The sequence below is a fragment of the Merops nubicus genome, unplaced genomic scaffold (assembly GCF_000691845.1).
Source record: "Merops nubicus isolate BGI_N331 unplaced genomic scaffold, ASM69184v1 scaffold1008, whole genome shotgun sequence".
Lineage (NCBI taxonomy): Eukaryota > Metazoa > Chordata > Aves > Coraciiformes > Meropidae > Merops > Merops nubicus.
The window spans coordinates 28,029-46,387 of NW_008626085.1; the positions used below are offsets into that span (position 1 = coordinate 28,029).

General features: G+C 38.2%; 1 protein-coding gene across 1 annotated transcript in view; it reads left to right on the forward strand.

Moving 5' to 3' along the window:
* PRKAG2 (protein kinase, AMP-activated, gamma 2 non-catalytic subunit) overlaps window positions 1–18,122 on the forward strand; it is a 28,148-nt gene extending 10,026 nt beyond the window's left edge. Inside the window, exons 2-11 of the mRNA XM_008945857.1 lie at window positions 92–173; window positions 1,637–1,695; window positions 4,842–4,887; window positions 5,686–5,740; window positions 7,487–7,613; window positions 8,342–8,507; window positions 8,846–8,883; window positions 11,626–11,772; window positions 14,310–14,403; window positions 17,007–18,122. Of these exons, the coding sequence (XP_008944105.1) occupies window positions 92–173; window positions 1,637–1,695; window positions 4,842–4,887; window positions 5,686–5,740; window positions 7,487–7,613; window positions 8,342–8,507; window positions 8,846–8,883; window positions 11,626–11,772; window positions 14,310–14,403; window positions 17,007–17,038 (846 nt within the window). The 3' untranslated portion in view covers window positions 17,039–18,122. The remainder of the gene's footprint in view (window positions 1–91; window positions 174–1,636; window positions 1,696–4,841; window positions 4,888–5,685; window positions 5,741–7,486; window positions 7,614–8,341; window positions 8,508–8,845; window positions 8,884–11,625; window positions 11,773–14,309; window positions 14,404–17,006) is intronic.
* The last annotated feature ends 237 nt before the right edge of the window (window positions 18,123–18,359 follow it).

Genomic DNA, 18,359 nt, shown 5'->3' on the forward strand with positions numbered 1-18,359 from the left:
TATCTGTTTATACTTCATTTTTTTCCTGGTATCTGGGGAAATGCTTCTGTTAGTATCTGATACACTAAATGAAAAGCAATTCTTTCTGCAGGTAAAGAAAGCCTTTTTTGCCTTGGTGGCAAATGGTGTGAGAGCAGCTCCACTGTGGGAGAGTAAAAAACAGAGTTTTGTAGGTAAGTGGCTCTAATATTATTCAGGATTATTATAATTTCCAGGGTGCTTTGCTTTGGCAGAAGGTGGTCTGGGGCTAATCATCATCTCATGTCCTAGAGAGATACTGGCAACGAGGATTTCTCTTTCCTCCTTGTGAGGAGCAATACGTTGCCAGCTTTCATAGCACGTTGCTGTGTTTCCAGAATAATGATGATTCTTTTAGGACCTGACCTTCTGGGATTTGGTCTCTAACATGTGCATTTCACTGTGTATTTAAAAATAAAGGTAATGGTCACAAAAGGGAAATTTAGGAACTATAAAGGACTTTAATATTACAGTATCCTAATGTACACACTATACACGTGTCTTTTCCTGCATGTTCTCAGTAAGGTGCACTTGAGAAATCTTTTAATCCCAGAACTAATGTTGAGTGCTACAGATTTGTGCCATATTGAGAGAAAAACATTGAATCCATGTATTGCTTTTTTAAAAGTTGTGGTATTGATTGCCACAACAATAATCCTCTCATATTAGATCTCTGTTGCAGTTAGAGAAAGGGTCATAGTGGCAGCTACAAATATCATTGTATGTACTTTTTATGAGCTGGAATGTACATTGGGGATTCTTGGAAATGAGCACTAGATACTTCATAAAATATTTAAGATACTTTAAATTCAAGGGAGTAGGAACAGTAGTTTCATGCAATATATCATGGGAATGCTGTGTCTTTTATATTTCATTTCATTTTCTTTCTGTAACTAAGCTCTAGTGATTTAAAGCTGATTTCCAGATTAATTTTCCACTGCCCTCTTTCTTAGTCTCTTCAGTTTACATGTAAGAACTAGTAGGCAGTGGAGCAACTGCATCTTCTAAAATTTAGAACTTGAAAGCTCAGAAAAGATTTTCAGGTGACTAAACTAATCATCAATATTGTATTACATAGTTTGGTGGTTAATGTATATAATATAGATGTGCTATCTCTTTAGAAAAAGTTACATTTCAGTACAGATGTTGAGGAATACTGTGGAAATGATTGAATGAAGTTCTTTAATATTCAAGGAAATTAATTATACCGTTCCTTCATTTGAGTCTGGAAATCTGCCTGACTTAGCAAGTACATAATGAAAATGTCTTATTCAAAAAGAAAATGAAAGGCAAGGATAGATCTCCAATCTTTAAAGATGTTCTAAACACCCTCTTTTCTTTCCATTCTTTTGGGGATGGGTGCATTTTCTTTCCAGTCACATTGAGAGAAGTACATACGTTCTGATTTTGAATATCAATTCAGACATCTTTTTATTCTGAAGTATTGTATCCATGTGAAAGTGAATATGCATAGTTTGGGTAATCCACTGTTGATTAGTCCAATACAAGCAGTATGTTACATGGATTTAGTGTTTATGCAATTATATAAGTAAAATAGCTGGAAGTTCTACATGTTGAGTATGTATTTGAACATTTTTTTATGTATCACTTGTTACAGGAATGTTAACAATTACAGATTTCATTAACATACTGCATAGATACTATAAGTCTCCAATGGTAAGTATGATGGTAAGCTGTATTTCTGTTATTTGCCATACACTACAGAGATTGAAATACCAATCTGAAAGCTTGATGATAATTGTTGTTACTATTTAAATGTTTGGAAGCTTAGATATGTCATGGATATGTTCTTTGAAAGAAAAGGGCCTTGTGAGCAAGGTAATGGAATGATATCTGGACACCAGAGTTCAGCTTCCAAGGTCCTCATAGGTCCTCGGGCAGGTAATGTAATTTGTCTACTTCAGTTATACATATATAAACAGGAGGAATTTGCTTAATGAGTACTACCATTTATTATGTTTTGTGTGGTGCTTACCATAATGATAGCCTTCGTTTTGGGTATGAGGCTCCATTTAGAGTTGCAACTAATGAATAATGCATTTGGGATGAAGGAGCTGGCTTAACATACTTATTGAGAACTACATTTGATATAAAGGAAAATGCTTGATTATTGATCACAGTATTAATGTGTGTTCAGGTTGTTTAAAAACATGTACTTCAGTAATAATTAGAGCTCTATGTAAGTGGCAGATATTAACCAGAAAGCATTTTGGGAAGATAATGTCTTTAAGTTACATGAAGAAGTTCATTACATTTAAAAATGAAGTCTGTAGCTATGAGTGGTTCACATGCTTATATAATAATCTTTGTCCCATAACTGACAGCTATTCTGAAAGGAGTGTGCAGAGTTAAGCAGAGTGTTAGCTTACAGAGGCTTGGATGCATTAAAAGGTTACTCTGTTCTTGGAGTGATGGTATAGAATAAAGAAGTTGAGCTAGTTAAATATATGCAAATATTTTAGTTACATGGCTGAGTTACACAATGAGTTGGAGATCAGTAGGTTCCAATTAACTGTAATTTAAAATTCCCATTGGCAGTCAGTTGATGAAATTCTCTAGCTTGCATGTTCACACAAACATTTACATCCCTTTCTTGTTCCTGTCAAATCACAATTCCCCCTCTACCAATTAAAACACATGTACTGTGTTTCACTAGCTGAAAAATAAGAGCAGTTAGGTGCAGCAGGAAAAAAAAAAATGAATCAGATGGGTTTGCCTTTTCGAAGCTCATGTTAATATTTAGAATTTGTAGTTAAATTCTTGTCAGATGCCAGTGGAGTGGTGCACTGTCCTTTCTTCTTGTTAAAGAATTTTTTTTTTTTTTTTTCCCCTGGGGATTTACAGGGGGTGAGGGGAGAAGCAAATGAAAGTGATTGCACACTGGTAACCTCCTTAAAATGGTTCCCAGATTGTAATGACCCGCAGCCTCAATACTACCAATTATGGTTGCAGTCTTGTATAAAACACCACAAAAATAATGTTCCATCAGGGAACCCTCTAGTCCTAATAAGTAAGATTCTGCTGGAAATATAATTATAGATATTTTAGCCATTCCTTCAAAATGCATCACAATCCATACAGTGTGAAGCATGTTGCTGGTGGTATACTAGATATTATCTTTAAATGATGTGGGACATCTGGGTAGTTTATTCCTATACTGTGGTCCAAGAACTAGGTTTAGCTTCATTTCACCAGTATCTAAAGCAATCTGTTATTTTTCTAATCACTTTAGTAGATCTTTAGCTGCACTTCGTTTTAACTACCTTTGGTGAGGTTCCCCAAAAGATTAACTTATATAGGTACCTTTTATGTTAGCCAGAAATGAAATATTGGAGTAGTTCAGTTACAGAGTATGACTTTAACATTCCCTTGCAGTCTGCAAAGGATGCTAATTCCAGGGAGGAATTTATTCTCCTTTAGCTCAAAGATAAATGTAGTAGGCTTTGTGGGGACTTCTACCCTTCACCTATAACCTCTTGAGCTTCAGCAGTGTTTGTACCTGACAGAGAAGAGCTGTGTACAGGATGGCAGGCACACTTAGCCTAGGCTGTAGTGAGTACAGTTACTATTACAACTGGCTAGCTTGCAGCTTGATACATTTAGAGAAATGTGCCTTTCACATCTGAAGCATTTTAGGAAACCATTAGCAAGATGGAAGGAGCTACTGTAGGAAGCTTCTACAATCTTCTGACAAAGACCTTTGTGAAATAGCTGCTGAACAGCAGGAAATTGACAATGTGACTGTCTCGTGTTCAGCTTTCTTTTTGTTTTTGCTTTGTTTGAAACCTCAAAGACTGCACTCTTGAGCCTGGTTTGATGGTATTGCTGATCTGATTATAAGCTTCAGGCTTGCCACATCCTTTATCAAGTATCATTTGCCTGTCCTTTCTGTGAGCCAGTTAAGGAAGCTAAACCAGTGGAAAACTAAAACAACTTTTGTGATTTTTCCCTGTTTGGTTGCCAGAACCAGCAGAGCACAAGTCAGATGGGCAGCATTGCTGGCCCAGGGGAAGTGCTAAGAGGATGCATGTCTTAGATTCAGTGTCTTAAACATTTGAAGAATGTAACATTTAGTAGAAGACTAAATTTGATAGGGAGAATACGGTGTTGGTGGTTCTGATTGAACAGAGCAGTAATTCATAGAATCATTAAGGTTGAAAAAGACTTCTAAGGTCATCAAGTCCAACCATCAACCCAACACTCCATGACCACTGGAGTACCACGTCTTTGTTTTTTGAACCCCTCCAGGGATGGTGACTCCACCACCTCCCTGGGCAGCCTGTTTCAATGCCTCACCACCACAGAATTTCAGTAAAGTTATTCTTCCCAATATGCAGTCCAAATCTTCCCTGGTGCACCTTAAGCCCAAGTGCTGTTGCTTGTTTGCCATTGAGCAACAGCAGAATCCATCTCTTTTAGCATTAAGAAGTGATCAGGGTAAGCTTTTTACTGGTTTGAGTGTGTGAGGAATCATCAGAGGGTTTACTCTGGCATGATTGTTTTAGGTGAGATAAATTCCTGAGGAGATGCCTTTGAGTCTAGGGGATAAGTAGACTACAACCCATGGAAGGTGAAAGATCTTTCTTGTCCCCTGAAGTGATGGGTGCAGTGTGATACTCTGCATTGAGGAGGAGTGTGCCCTTTCTTGTTATTGCCAAGACATGTTGTTCTGGATTGCTCTTACTCTGTTAAGAGTGGCTGAAATGAAATGTGAGGAACTTACTCAGGTATTTATAATATTGTTAGCGATGTTGGGTTTCAAATTAATACTTCAAGCTAAACTTTCTATCTCCTTATTGTAGGTTCAGATTTATGAATTGGAGGAGCACAAGATAGAAACCTGGAGGGGTAAGAATATTTACTACTTGGTTGATAATTTGGTGTGTTCTAATGTTTTTCAGTATTTTTTTCATGTTTTTAATTGATCATAGACTTAGCTTATCACTCTCCACTAACTTTTTAACAAGAGCAGAAATAGTAAAAGGTTGTCCATTGTTTCCTGCTGCTTGTTTTTGTATTTGAAACAGTACATGGACTAGAGTGATCTGAGCTAGACACTACTTCTCCATTCATTCCTTATTGGTACCATCTTGCTCTTTAAGCAAGAAAGAAAGAAACTGGAGTAAGGTGGCATGTGTGTTTGTAGAGTTGATGAGTATATGTGGAATGGAAACATGCCTGAGGCAGGTGCAGAATGAGTAGGTGACCCTTTGTGTTGAGGGAACTGGTGGATGAGCAGCAAGCTGTGCTTGAGTGAGTTGCAGGAGGCAACTAGATATTTGTACAACACGGTGGGTGTGAACAGAAGTGCTGAATGCAGGGAGGAAGCTTTATGGAAAATACACATTATTTCATGGCATATAGAAGTACTCCATGCAGCAGACCCTCACAGAAGAGAAACTGGTGAAGAATTATTTGCTGTTCTTGCAGTGACCTCTGGTGGTAACCAGTTCATTCCCACTTTTAAAACTTGTCTTAATGTCAATATAGAGGAATGTGCATAACCAGTAGAATGACTGAAGCATGTGTACATATTGCTTTCTTCCTTCTGCTTAATTTTGTGCAAATTAATTCATAAAATGCTTTCATAAAAAAGCTAATCTTCTCCTATAAAGTGCTAATGGTCTGTTAATTTTCTATACACAGAGCTTTATTTACAAGAGACATTTAAACCTTTAGTGAACATCTCCCCAGATGCAAGGTAGGCTTTTGCTTTTCAATATGCTTAACTTGGTATAAACTAAATCCATCTCAACACTGAATTTAAGATGGTTCCTTATGTAATAAGAAACAATTTGTATTGTAAACTAGAGTACAATAATGGACTGTCTCTCAACAAAATCGAGAAGGTGTAGGAGCTTTTTTATTGCAAATGAGATCTTTTTTTTAATTAAGCCTTTGTCTTTTATGAGTGTAACTGTTCTGATAAATGAACTAAACATGGATCAAAATTGCCCCAAACCATGAAAAAAAGCAACATAATGACCCTTCAAGCTGGTCTGTAAGTCAGGTATATTTCAGGAAAATCAAAAGTTGTCCTGAGCCTTTCAGCTGTCTTACTCTCAGCAATCATAGTAATTGAAAACTTACAGTTCAATACAAGTATCTTCCCTTGACTAAAGGAGCTAATAGATTGTGTCCTTTTTTTCCTTGGTGGAATTTGAAAGAAATAGTTTAACTGATGTTATACCTTGTTTACTAAAGGTAACTTGAGAGAGAGCTTTAGCTGACTGCTTAACAGCCTGAGGGAGTAATCATTAAACCAGAGAGCAAGGTTTTAATTCTTGCTTTCAGTTTGTGGAATAGGATTGCTTATGTCATATCAAAGGAAACTGGTGAAAGGAGCTGTGACTACCTTGAAGCAATGATATGCTGTATCCTCAGTAAAACTGCCAGGAAGTCCTGAATAAGCCATTCAATTAAGTTGTAAGGAATGGGTTTTGAATGGGAGCTGGCTGTGAAGAGTATCATTAAGACCAGAAACTAGTTTAACTGTATTCAGTCAAAGGTGCAGCAAGAGAAGTATTGCAATAGAGAAGATGCAGTAGAACATGTGTAAAAGGATATAGCAAGTCTCCTTAAGACCTGATCCAAAAGTGGACTTGGCTTCTGTGACAATCAGACAGCAGCACTTAGTAGTTAAATGATTACTCCAGGAGTGGAATCTGCAGTGCAATGTTGGGAATCTTCACCCCTTGTATATCCAGTGGGGATGGTTCATCCCTGTAGTGAACTCAGAACATGGAGTTTAGTGTATATGGGAAGAAATCTACTTTAGCAACTAGGCTTTTAAAGTTTTCCTAACTTTATTCCTTACTAATTTATTCCAGTTGGTGGTTAGCTGTCTCACTAGGACCAAGGGGCAAGAGGGGGAAAGGTTACTTGCAGGAGGAACAGATTTGCACAGGTTGGAGTATTGCTCAGGCGTAGTCTGCAGTGTCTAGAGGTGTGTTTCAGATGTTCTGAGAACAACTTCTTGCTAATCCCCAATGATAATTCAGTGAAATTATTAGATAATTGTTTTGGTTTAATTGCATATATGTACTTACCTATGAAAATGTTATAGAAGTTTGGGATTGAGATGCATTAAGTGCAAGAACAGTCTATCTCTGAACAGAACTATCCATTCTGAGTGCAGGGATACTGTGAGCACAGCACTCACTGCAAAAATGATTTACACTTGTGAAGAAATAGTTCTGCTATACTTTCTACTGCATCTCATCACATTTTCTTACTGCTTTTAGATGTTTGTGAACATATTGTATGTTTTACCAGCTGCTAAAAGTTAATATGAAATTCCTTAATTTCAGTTTTCTGTACCATGAATGATGTTGCAAATAATTATCATATGTACCTCATGGGGGTTTGTCAATCTGTGTGTGTATTACTTGACATTACTCCTTGCCAGCTAGAATTCATTTTTTAAAATATTGGTTTTTCTCCTCAGCCTTTTTGATGCTGTATATTCATTGATCAAAAACAAAATCCACAGATTGCCAGTTATAGACCCAGTCAGTGGAAATGCACTTTATATACTTACCCATAAAAGAATCCTCAAGTTCCTCCAGCTTTTTGTAAGTATTTAAAGTTGTACTTAACTGATTTTGTCCACCCCCACCCAGTAGAAGTCTTTAATGTTAAGTAACGTAAGTCTTAGTACAGAAACTTCTTGATAAACTTCTATGTTGTCTGTGTGTATCTTTTTTTATTTTTGATAACAAAGAAATTAAAGTTTGTTGTAGGACCTCTGTGTTACCTTTTACTTTGGGTCATTTAAAGAAACCTAAGCACCAAGGACTTCTCTCCTCTATTTGAGTAATTTGCTGTCCTTTCTGGAAGATCTGCTTAGCTTCAGAAGCTTCTTCACATGAAGAGAAAAAATTGTCTCACAGGGGCAAGGTTATTGTAGGTTACTGTAGCATGTTAGTCATGTAAAGAATCCATAGGGGGCCAAACAAAGCAATAGTAATTCACACTAAAGCATTTAGCATCTAGTATATTTTGTTGTCTTCTGTCTTTCATTTAAGTGGGAATTACATAGCTCAGGATCAAAAGCTTTTGGTGATGGGTTGCTACAAAAATAAATGAGCAAAAAAACTTAGTTGCAGAGTCTTAATTTAATCTGAGCTTGTTTTGGCTACATGTTAATGTAGTAGCAGATGACTGTAATGATCTGTGACAGTCGTGTGGGGTCTGTAAATGGATGAGTAAATTCAAATTTCCTAATATATAAACCAGTCCTATGGAAACCTGTTAGGTGCAGAAAACTGTACTGTAACTGCATTGATGCTGACTTCCCTAGATGTCAGAGATGCCAAAGCCTGCCTTTATGAAGAAGAACCTGGATGAACTTGGAATAGGAACTTACCACAACATTGCCTTCATACATCCAGACACTCCTATCATAAAAGCCTTGAATATATTTGTAGACAGAAGGATATCGGCGTTACCTGTTGTGGACGAGTCAGGTGTGTGTTGGGTGCAAAACTGGGGTAAGGTAAATGGGGCTGAGCCCTGGAGTGATGTTGGGGGCAGGGGGGGAAGAAGAGAAAGAAATGGTTTTTAAAAAAATTTAAAAAGTTAGGGAGAGAATGGGAATATAAAGAAATACTTATACAAGATGTAGGCTGATGGGCTTGCAAGAACTTCATGGTTTGGTAGGTTCTTTGGGGTTTTTTCCATCTTTTCTTCTTGACTTGTCTGTTTTCTTTCTGTGGAATTATAACAAACGTAACAAGGAAGCAAGAAAACTGATTTTGTATTTCAAGAATTTTATTAACTTGTTGGTTTTTTTTTTTTTTTTTAGGAAAAGTTGTAGATATTTATTCCAAATTTGATGTAATAGTAAGTATATCTCTTACAGTCTATAAATACTTTAGTAAACGTTTGCAAATTAGTTTGTTTAGATGTCAATTTTGGCTACTTTGATCCTTAGGCTTTAGTTAAACTGAATAAAATGGATTGAGTTCACACTGCCCAGCGTTTTTAATTATTTTTTTTTAAGATATCCTTAGTACTAGTGCTTGCACACAGGCATCTACTGCTCTGGATGTTACCCAAAATTAGATCTGGCTGTACTCTTACAAAAAAAGGGCCCAGGCTTTTTATGTTTGTTTCTGTTTCAGAGGTAGGATTTTCTTTTCTCAGCTGCTGCCAGTTCACAGTCTGTTTTCACAGAGAATGCAGATTTCTTCAAGCAGTCTGGGCACTTTGCACAACTTGGCCTGCTCAGCGAATTAAAACTACTTGGTCCATTTTTGCTGTGTCTCTGACTCGAGACTATTCTATCTGTGTCCCTTCTGATTTAGATCTAATTTCAGATCACTGTTTCTGGTTTTTCCTCAGGAATGCAGCAGCATAGTCAGATCCATGCCATGATTTGCCAGCCTCAGAGAGCAGGGGTTCTCCTATTCTTCTTGTTTTCAGAAACTTGAAAAATATATTCAGGGGTTTTTATCCCTGTTCCCTCCCAGCTGTATGCACCTGCCTTCTAATGGGAACTGCTGATAGCTACATTACTTCATAGATATTTAAATGCCTAAGTTGCTTATTCCACCAGCCTGTTGGTGCTAATGAAGAATCCAGATGTCTGAAATGCTGTATTAAATGCTTTCAGAAATATGGAGAATAGTCCCAGATGGAAATACTTTAAACATATAAATAGAGTTACAAATATCTCTGGTTACAAGCAGTGCTCCTAACACTGGAAATTTCACAGTATCACTGTTCTTGCCTGTCCTTTCTAGGCATTTGTCTTTGTTCTTTAGGATTCTCCACTGTGTAAGATCCTGGTCAGGGAACAGACAGTAGCTCTAGTGAGAGGGATCTGACACATCAAAGACAATGAAATTTTGCAGTTGGGGGGTTCGGTGTTTCAATTTATTTTGGAACTGCACTAGACTTTGAGGCAGGATGTGTTTCCTTTATTTCCTATTCTTTTTCAAAAAGACACCAAAAGGGAGAAGTTTTTTTTCACTACTTTGCTCATCTTAAATACTGGGCAACAAAAATTATAGGATTTTTAGAGTTGTTGGATTATTTCTTTAGGAAAAAAAAAAAAAATGTATTTGGATCAGGGAAAAAAAAAAAAAAAAACAAACCCACAAAGGCTATAGGATATAATTGTTACAGGATATAATTGCTTGTTCCTGGCTAGTAATATGGGAGCTAGGGTATTTATCAATTATTTGAGATTTTTCAGTCATGTTCTAGCTTTCTTATTGAAGGGGGAAGGAGGGGAGATTCTATTCTTAAATCGTAGAGCCTCTGAAGCTTCTGGTTTTTCAGCAGTCTGCTTCAACCTGATCATCAAGCTTAAAAAGGAGGAAAAAAAATGTTGACACTTATAATCAGATCTTCCAATAAACACAATTTGCAGGTTTCAACTGGTAATTTTAAACTTCAAACTGTGTGTTTAATATGCTTAGTTAAATCTGTGTTCAGCTATTCCTGTATATACAGCTGGCTAAGCTGATGGATTTCTTTCATTTCAATAGAGTTCTGAATGCATTTTCAGGTTCTTCTTGGGAGGGACCTGAATTGTGATGGTCTACAGTTACCTTGGTGTTGTGCTAGTCCCTGTGTGTAGGGTGACTTCAGTTTGCAGAGGCTTCTTATGTTCTCCTAATGACCTTCATTAGGAATTAGAGTTAACTGAAAGTGCTTCTATCTTCATGATCTTCTTAAATTCTCTTCCCATATTCAGTCCAAAAGCTTGACCAATCACAGTATATTCTATCCAAAAAATAATTTTATTGCTTGGGCCAGTGTTTTCATTTTAGAGGTCTGTCTTTGTTCTTCCTTCAGTGCTTCAGTAGACAAAATCAATAGGTGCCAACACTATCAAAATACCACCATAGTCTCACCTAGAAAGAAAGCTTTTGCTGGTCTGGATGAAGTTCTTTGTTAAAATTAAAGCTGAGAATGTCAGCTTATGAACACTTTTCATCTTCTTACTTTCTGTGGTGTTGACAGGTTTTAATTTATTTTTATAGTAACTGTTATATACATACACAGAGAAAATTCTTGTCAAATGGCAGTGCCGGCATGGTCCAGGAGAGGGAGTTTGAGCCCATAAATGAGGAAGTTGAAGAAAATTTTTTGATTTGTCCTCTTCTTAGATCTCTAATAAGATCTGTGTCATGGGTGTTGTTCAGAGCAGTGGGTGTCCTCCCTTATCCTATGAAAAACAAGCAACAAAACATTGTAGATTCTTCAAGTATATTCTAAATCCTGTAAAACTTCTTTACACTTGCTGCTTATGACAAAAGTAGGATGAGTGACATCAATACAAACACCAGATAGCAAAGTAAGGAGATTTTCATTGGCCTAATGCATATCACAAAACAGTTTTATCAATTAACCCACTCTGTCAGATATAAAATAATTGCATGTTTGACTGTTCCCAAAAACTGAAGCTGAAGAGCATCTGTTTTTTAATATGTGACTTGGAATACACTCAGTTGATACCAGAAATGTGTATCTGCTCCATGCCAAAATATTTACTTTACTGAGTACTTTGTTGTATTTTATCACTAAGTACTGAACCATGTAATGTGCCTTGGGTTTGTTTTTGTTTTTTGTTAGAATCTTGCTGCTGAAAAAACATATAATAACCTAGATATCACGGTGACACAAGCCCTACAGCACCGTTCTCAGTATTTTGAAGGTGTTGTTAAATGTAGTATGCTGGAAACACTGGAGACCATTGTGGATAGAATAGTGAAGGCTGAGGTGAGTTTGCTTTTTATTTTTCCCTTTACTGTAAGTTAAAACACATATTACCACACTAACAAATAGAAGAAATGTCCTTTCTAAGTTATTTTGGTTCCTTGGTGAAAGGTGGTTTGTTTTTTTTTTCCCAAGTACACGTGTTGGATATCAGTTTGCTTTGTAGACTTGGATTATAGATGTTTATAGGGAGGTGCAAAATATTGTACAGTACACCTGTAGCAATACTCAGTTATTTGAGTTTCTGTTTTATAACATTAACTGAACAGAATGCAGAACTTTGAAAGAATCCAGTTGCTTCCAAGCCTGCCATAAGCTTTGCAGACAATTGTTGAAGCTGTCCAGCTCGTAGTGAGGTTGATTGGCATACTGTCCAGGAAATGTAATGGGTACAGCTAGTTAATGCACCCCAAGTCCTGCACTGCTCTCATACTGTGAAACAGGACCAAAAGATAAATTCTTGTGCAGAAAGCTTCCCTAACCACTTTTGGAAATGATTAATCTGTGTGCTTTCCAGTCTTTTGGTGCTGTTTATCTTGTTTGTTAGGACTGGGAACTTCCTCACACATGGAGGTGGATGATTATGTAGGTCTTCTCTCTGCCTCCCTCTCCCCTTTATGACCCTCTGCAGAGAAAACCACTATTGCCAGCTTCAGTTGTCTCCAAGGTGTGATCAGCTCTGTTTAGATGTTTTAACTTCAACTACAAGATTTTTATTTTTCATCTTCAGGGCTGTAACCACACATGTACTTGATATACATAAAATTCCCACTTTATTACCAACACCTTAGAACCTCCATTAAGCAATTTTTACTTGTAACTTTTTGCATCTGCTTGATTTTTTTTCTTCCTGAAGCTGAATAATTTTAGCATTGCTGATACACAGATTTCAAATTTGGCTAACATTACTACTATCTTAGGAAGCTTTAGTCATTTGGGGTTTAAGAACAACTCCTACCCTTTGATTCAGTCTAAACATAGTGAGATGATATGTAAAAATGAGTCAGTCAAAACTACAACCTATTTTTAGCTGCCAGACGAATGCTTGATCTTACTGGAAATAAAACAATTACATTGTCCATTTTTCTTGAATTCATTATGCTGAGACAAGAATAACATGATTAAATATGTGCATCTACAAAAACTAATAACCCCATCTAAGATACCACTAATGTAGCTTCAGCAAGAAGAAAATACAACACTTTTTCTCTCCATTCCCCTTTTTCTTTCCTCCCTGTGTCAGGAGGGTGTGACTGTTCAGATCTTTGCTGGTGTCTGACTAGCAGTGAAGTGCTTGACCTCACCTGTAAATTAGCATACCTGTTAGATCAGGGTTGATGCAGCTTTCTTGCCATCACCTCCTTGAGAAGATGAGAAATTATTTTCACTTTCTTCACTATTATGTCTGTTTATTTGAACTTAAAATAATGAAGAGAGAGAATTCTGAAGATCATTGTTTAAAGGTACAGTCTTGCTGTTGGTGAATCTTTCTTGGGTGTTGCATCTGTGTGTTTAGCTCTACAGTGAGTATGCACAAAGAAGTCAAATCTTTTTTTCTGTCTTCATGCAAAATGAGGATTGAAAAGCCAACCTGGCACTTGGTTTCAGTTGTGTATCCCTACAAGAAAAATTAGGTTAAAACCAACTTGGACATGTCAGGATACAAGAAGTTTTAGTTCTGTGCCTCTCCCTGAGACAGTATTTTTCAGAAGGAAGCCTCATTCTATTATTGCATCTTTATTTTTTGAGATGGCAGGCAGAGTTGAGCAGAGCCTGTAAATTGAGGGGAAGTGTTTGAAGCAAGTGCCACTTCTTGAGAGCAAAAGTGTTTTTTAAAGACCTAGATCTTGGCTTAGCTGTCACTTCAGGTGTGATTTTGCTGCAATGTGAGATAGCTGTGTGCTTTCTAAACATGCACTGGTTTTCAGCTATGTAGGGCAAGCATGTTTGTGTCAAGGAGGGCTACAGAGCTGATGAGAGGGAATGAGCACCTCCCCTGAGGGAGGCAGACTGAGGGAGCTGGAGTGGTTCAGCCTGGAGAAGAGAAGGCTCTGGAGAGAGACCTCATGGCAAGCAGCCTTCCAGTACCCAAAGGGAGTCTACAGGAAAGGTGGGGAGGGACTCTTTGTAGGGAGTGTAGTGACAAGACAAGGGTTAATGGTTTCAAACTGGAAGAGGTAGATTTAGATTAGATACTGGAAATAAATTCTTTACTGTGAGGGTTGAGAGACATTGGAACAGGTTGCCCAGGAAGTTGTGGATGCCCCCTCCCTGGAGGCATTCAAGGATAGGTTGGATGGGGCTTGGAGTAACCTCATTTACTGGAAGATGTCTCTGCCTTCTAGTTGGAACTAGATGATCTTTAAGGTCCTTCCAAACCATTCAAGGATTGCTGTGAGATTGATATTGCTAATGTTTTGAACTATTTTTCCTACTGGTCTTCATGCTGGATTACATCAAGATTATTTTTTGTTTTCCCTTGCTTTAGCTGTTACTGTAAATCAGATAAATATGTCTCAAGATATTTTTCCTGCTTGCAGGTTCATCGTTTGGTGGTAGTGAATGAAGCAGATAGCATTGTGGGTATCATCTCCCTTTCTGACATTCTACAAGCTTTGGTACTCACACCAGCAGGTATGGATGTTGCCTTCTGACCTTGGCCATAAGTCACGTGGTGGTGTGTACACCCTGGTGGTTCTAACGGGACAATGACAAACTTTTTGATTTTCAACTTTTGTAATTGCTTTATCATAGTTTTTAAATGCACCATTAATTTCTCTTCAGAAAAAAAGCTGGCAAAAATTAACTGTCAGTCTTTGGTCACAAAGTGTGCATTATCCAGTGAACAATCATTGCTGTTCATGTGTCTTATCTAGAAAAAAAGGTCTTGATTACCATCTTAACAGGAAAAATGGATGAAGTTGAATGCTGCATATATAGACACATTTACAAAAGGGGAACATCCCTACTTTGGTGAATTTCTGTACTCTGACCCAGTGCTCTTGGTGTGGATGCAGCTGTGCTCTCCATGAGCTCTGCAAAGGCACCTCCTCAGAGCCCTGCAGCTGTCCAGCTGTGCTGTGGGTTTTGGTTGGCACAGTTAGGTTGGAGATGGCACCCCAGGCCACCAGAATTATTCCAGTAGAAATCTCTAGTGTATTACTAACACGATCAGGTTCCTTTTCATAAGACTATCCAACAATAGATTCATTTCTGCTAATTTTATGTTGGTTGGTGAGGGGGGCTGGTTTAGGGGACTTTTTGTTTGGTTTGGTTTTTTAAGTTTTGCCCAAGTTACTAACTTGCTTTGTGTTTTAAATTGTAATGTCGTTTTGACCACATAAATGACTTCAGTGTCACAAGAACTAAAGCAAAGCTCTCTTTTGGTTTTGTGAGGAAGACAAAAGTGTCTTAAGGATTACAATTTTTGAGGATTACCTCAAAAAAAGAAGTCAGATTAAGCAAATGGAGCTGGATACATCCTTCAGAGAAGGGACGTGAGCTTAGCTGGGATCTCTTACTTGACAGAGAATATGATAATGTGAAAATCTTACTTCTCTGTAGACTTTTTTTTTTTTTAAAAAAAAGTTACTTAGCTTTTTAAAACAGTAAGATTTCTCCTCTGAAAAGAAATAATCATTGATACTGCTGGAGGTATGGTCAGTGCATCTGGCTCCTTTTAGTGCCCTGGAAGAACAAGTAAGCCAGCTTTCAGTGAAAGGTATGGCTGAGCACGAGACATTGGCTTAAAGGCCTGGGTCAAACAGGCTCATTGCCTGCAAGGAGAATGGTTGGGTGTATGTCCCTCCCAAGAGGCAGGTGGTCTCTCCAGCCAGAGGAGGCAGTTTCCCTCCTGACTGGAGGGCAGAAGGAACCCAGCAGAGCAGAACTTACTGCTAATGGAGAAAAGACTGAAAAGATGAACCTAGATACTGACAAACCATGGGCTTTGTTATACTGAAATTCCATGGACACTTAAATTTCAACTCTGAGCTTATTTAAGTGTTCTGCAATTCAAAAGGGCAATTCCTGCTCCCATACTCTGGGCCATGTGCTCCTGGTAGTAGTGTGTGGCAGCTCCTATGCTTGTGAGATCCCTCTGGGAGCTGCTTTAACTCATTGGTCTAACAGGAAGCTGAGCCAGCAAAAAGCTGTGGAATTTTTGTCAGCTTGGCACACCAAACTGGCTCACAGAAGAGGCTTAAGTACTGAGTACAGGGGCTACAGAGCAGGCAGGATTATGCCATTGGAAGAGATGAGGTGAGGGAAGGCAATTTTAGGAGCAGTTTAGGCATTAGGTTGCAGTTCCACAGGCTGCTGCCCAACTTTAGATTGGGATTTGTCTCATGAATTGAGGATGTCTACAATGTAGACCTAGTTTGTAGAGTCTGGAGTGTGATTTTCCACTTAAAGTGGATGTGTAAGAGCAACCAGACATATTACACCCATTTCTCTTTGTAGACTAGGAGGGAGAATTTGTTGGCTGGCAGGACTTAAGACCAGCCTACATTAGGGGGAAGAAAGTACCAGTTGTGATGTGAAAACTGGATGTGTTTAATGTATCTTTCAGTGTTTGATTATACAAGTACTAGCTCCAGGCTGCTGGCAAGAGATTTTTGCTCTCTAGAGTTGGATGCTGAAGCCAAGCTCACCATAGGGTTCAGTCATTTGTTGCCCAACATGAAGCTAGTTTGGGCACTGGGAGAAGATGCTGTACAGTCCTGAAAAAAAAACCCTGCTGCTCTTGGGTCCCTACTGTAGGTGAAATCTGCCTCTGAGCCAAGAAAAATGGGTCCTTCAAGAGAGTGTAGTTAAACTGAATTCTTGCCTAGTTTGTTCTCAAGCAGGAGTTCATTTTTGGAGGCTATTACGATGATGAAGCCTGGTTTCTAAGCTGTTGGGCAAATTTGGGGTGTGGCTTTTTGGTTGGGGATTTTTAAAATAAATTTTTGTGCTGGGAAGAATCTTCAAAGCCACTTTCAGTAGCTTCCCAGAAGAGTTCCTTAGTCTACCTTGCCAATGAAGTTAGAAGCAATGATGGTCTCGAGGGCTTCCTCCCCCTGTTTTACATTGGCCTTTAGCAGTCCTGCAGTAGATGCTTTGTAGCTGGTACCCAGTACGGAGGTTCTGGTGCCTTTGTCAGGCAGAATTGTGGCATTCAGAGCAAGCAGTGGGCTCCCAGAAGGCAAGTGCCCTGTGCTCAGGAAGTGACGTGTGCTTTCCTCTTCTGCTTACAGGTGCCAAACAGAAGGAGAACGAAAGCGAGTGACTGCTGTGAATGTACCCGCCTTTGCAGGAGAACTTGAGCAAAGTTCCTGGGTCAAGTTCGTCTGAAGAGCAGCGACTGCAAAAGAACAGAGCAGGATGGTTGAGGATGTGTGTTGGGACTTAGTGATGGATGATGAGTCTATTCCCCCCCAGTGATGTCGCAAAAACAAAGCAGCATGACAAAAGCTTATGTTAAAATGTAGGCTTGTATTTCAAAATGTCTTCAAAACATTTGCTGGAAGACTTCACCTGATGTCCTTCATTAAAATGCACTGCATTCTGAAACTCTTTCATTTTGTATTTGACAGAAGTCACTGGTCAGCAACGGATATATGTGACATAAGGCAAGTGTATGGCATATTCATATCATAGTGCCTTATGTCGGAATACAGCAATATGTCATCACTGTTGCCCATCACTGTCAAAGGAAGTGTTGTGCTAAACGAGACACTGTATTTGAATGTGAAAGTCTTTAAACCTAAAACCAAATCAGTTTCAGTTCTCATCAGATTTGTCATAAAAGCTGTAATTTGAATATCAGTAGACTTCTTTAAAACTTCAATGACAGTTTTGTGTTAAATGTTGCATTCTGAACTGAGATGTAAAACAAGACTGATTTTAAAAACAGCTTTATTTATTTTTACTTTCATGACAATTTTTTACACATCTTTGGTGGATAGCTAAAATTTCACCATATCCATTAATAAACTGTTGATTGTTATACAAAAGTGGTAGATTTCCTCATTATTTAAAACTTTGGAGTTGCAGAAGCTGTGGCCTGTGGATCAGTCCATATGAGTTACGCTGAAGATTCCAGAAGCATGGATCAAATGTGCTCTGTACTGTAACACAAAGGCACCATGGAGGCAAGTGAGGTGCCAGAGAGTATTCTCATCTGTATTAAAGTGTAAAATTATGTTTGTACAACAAATCCGAAGCTTTTTACTGTATATGATTTGTACAGAAGTGGAGGAGTGAGGAAAGCTGTGGGATATTTGCTGATGTAAATGTACTGTAAAGTTTGAAGGTGAGACTTTTATAACTGTAGACTCATGTAGATGGAAGAAATTAAACCCTACAACATCCATTTGGTTTTAGCAGTTCTTGCAAAGTTCTTCTGCATGTATAAGTGTACGTGCATTTTGGTTAGTATAAACTAGGTGTCGAAGCATTCCTGTTGTCCCATTTTAAAGGTGGCTTATGCTAAAGGAATAATGCAGGTGGTGCTGCTTCTTACTGTGTTTCCAGCCTGCATACTGTACTGGAATAATGCAGGAGATTGATCCACTATTTTTTCCATTTAAAAATGTTGAGGCAGAAGG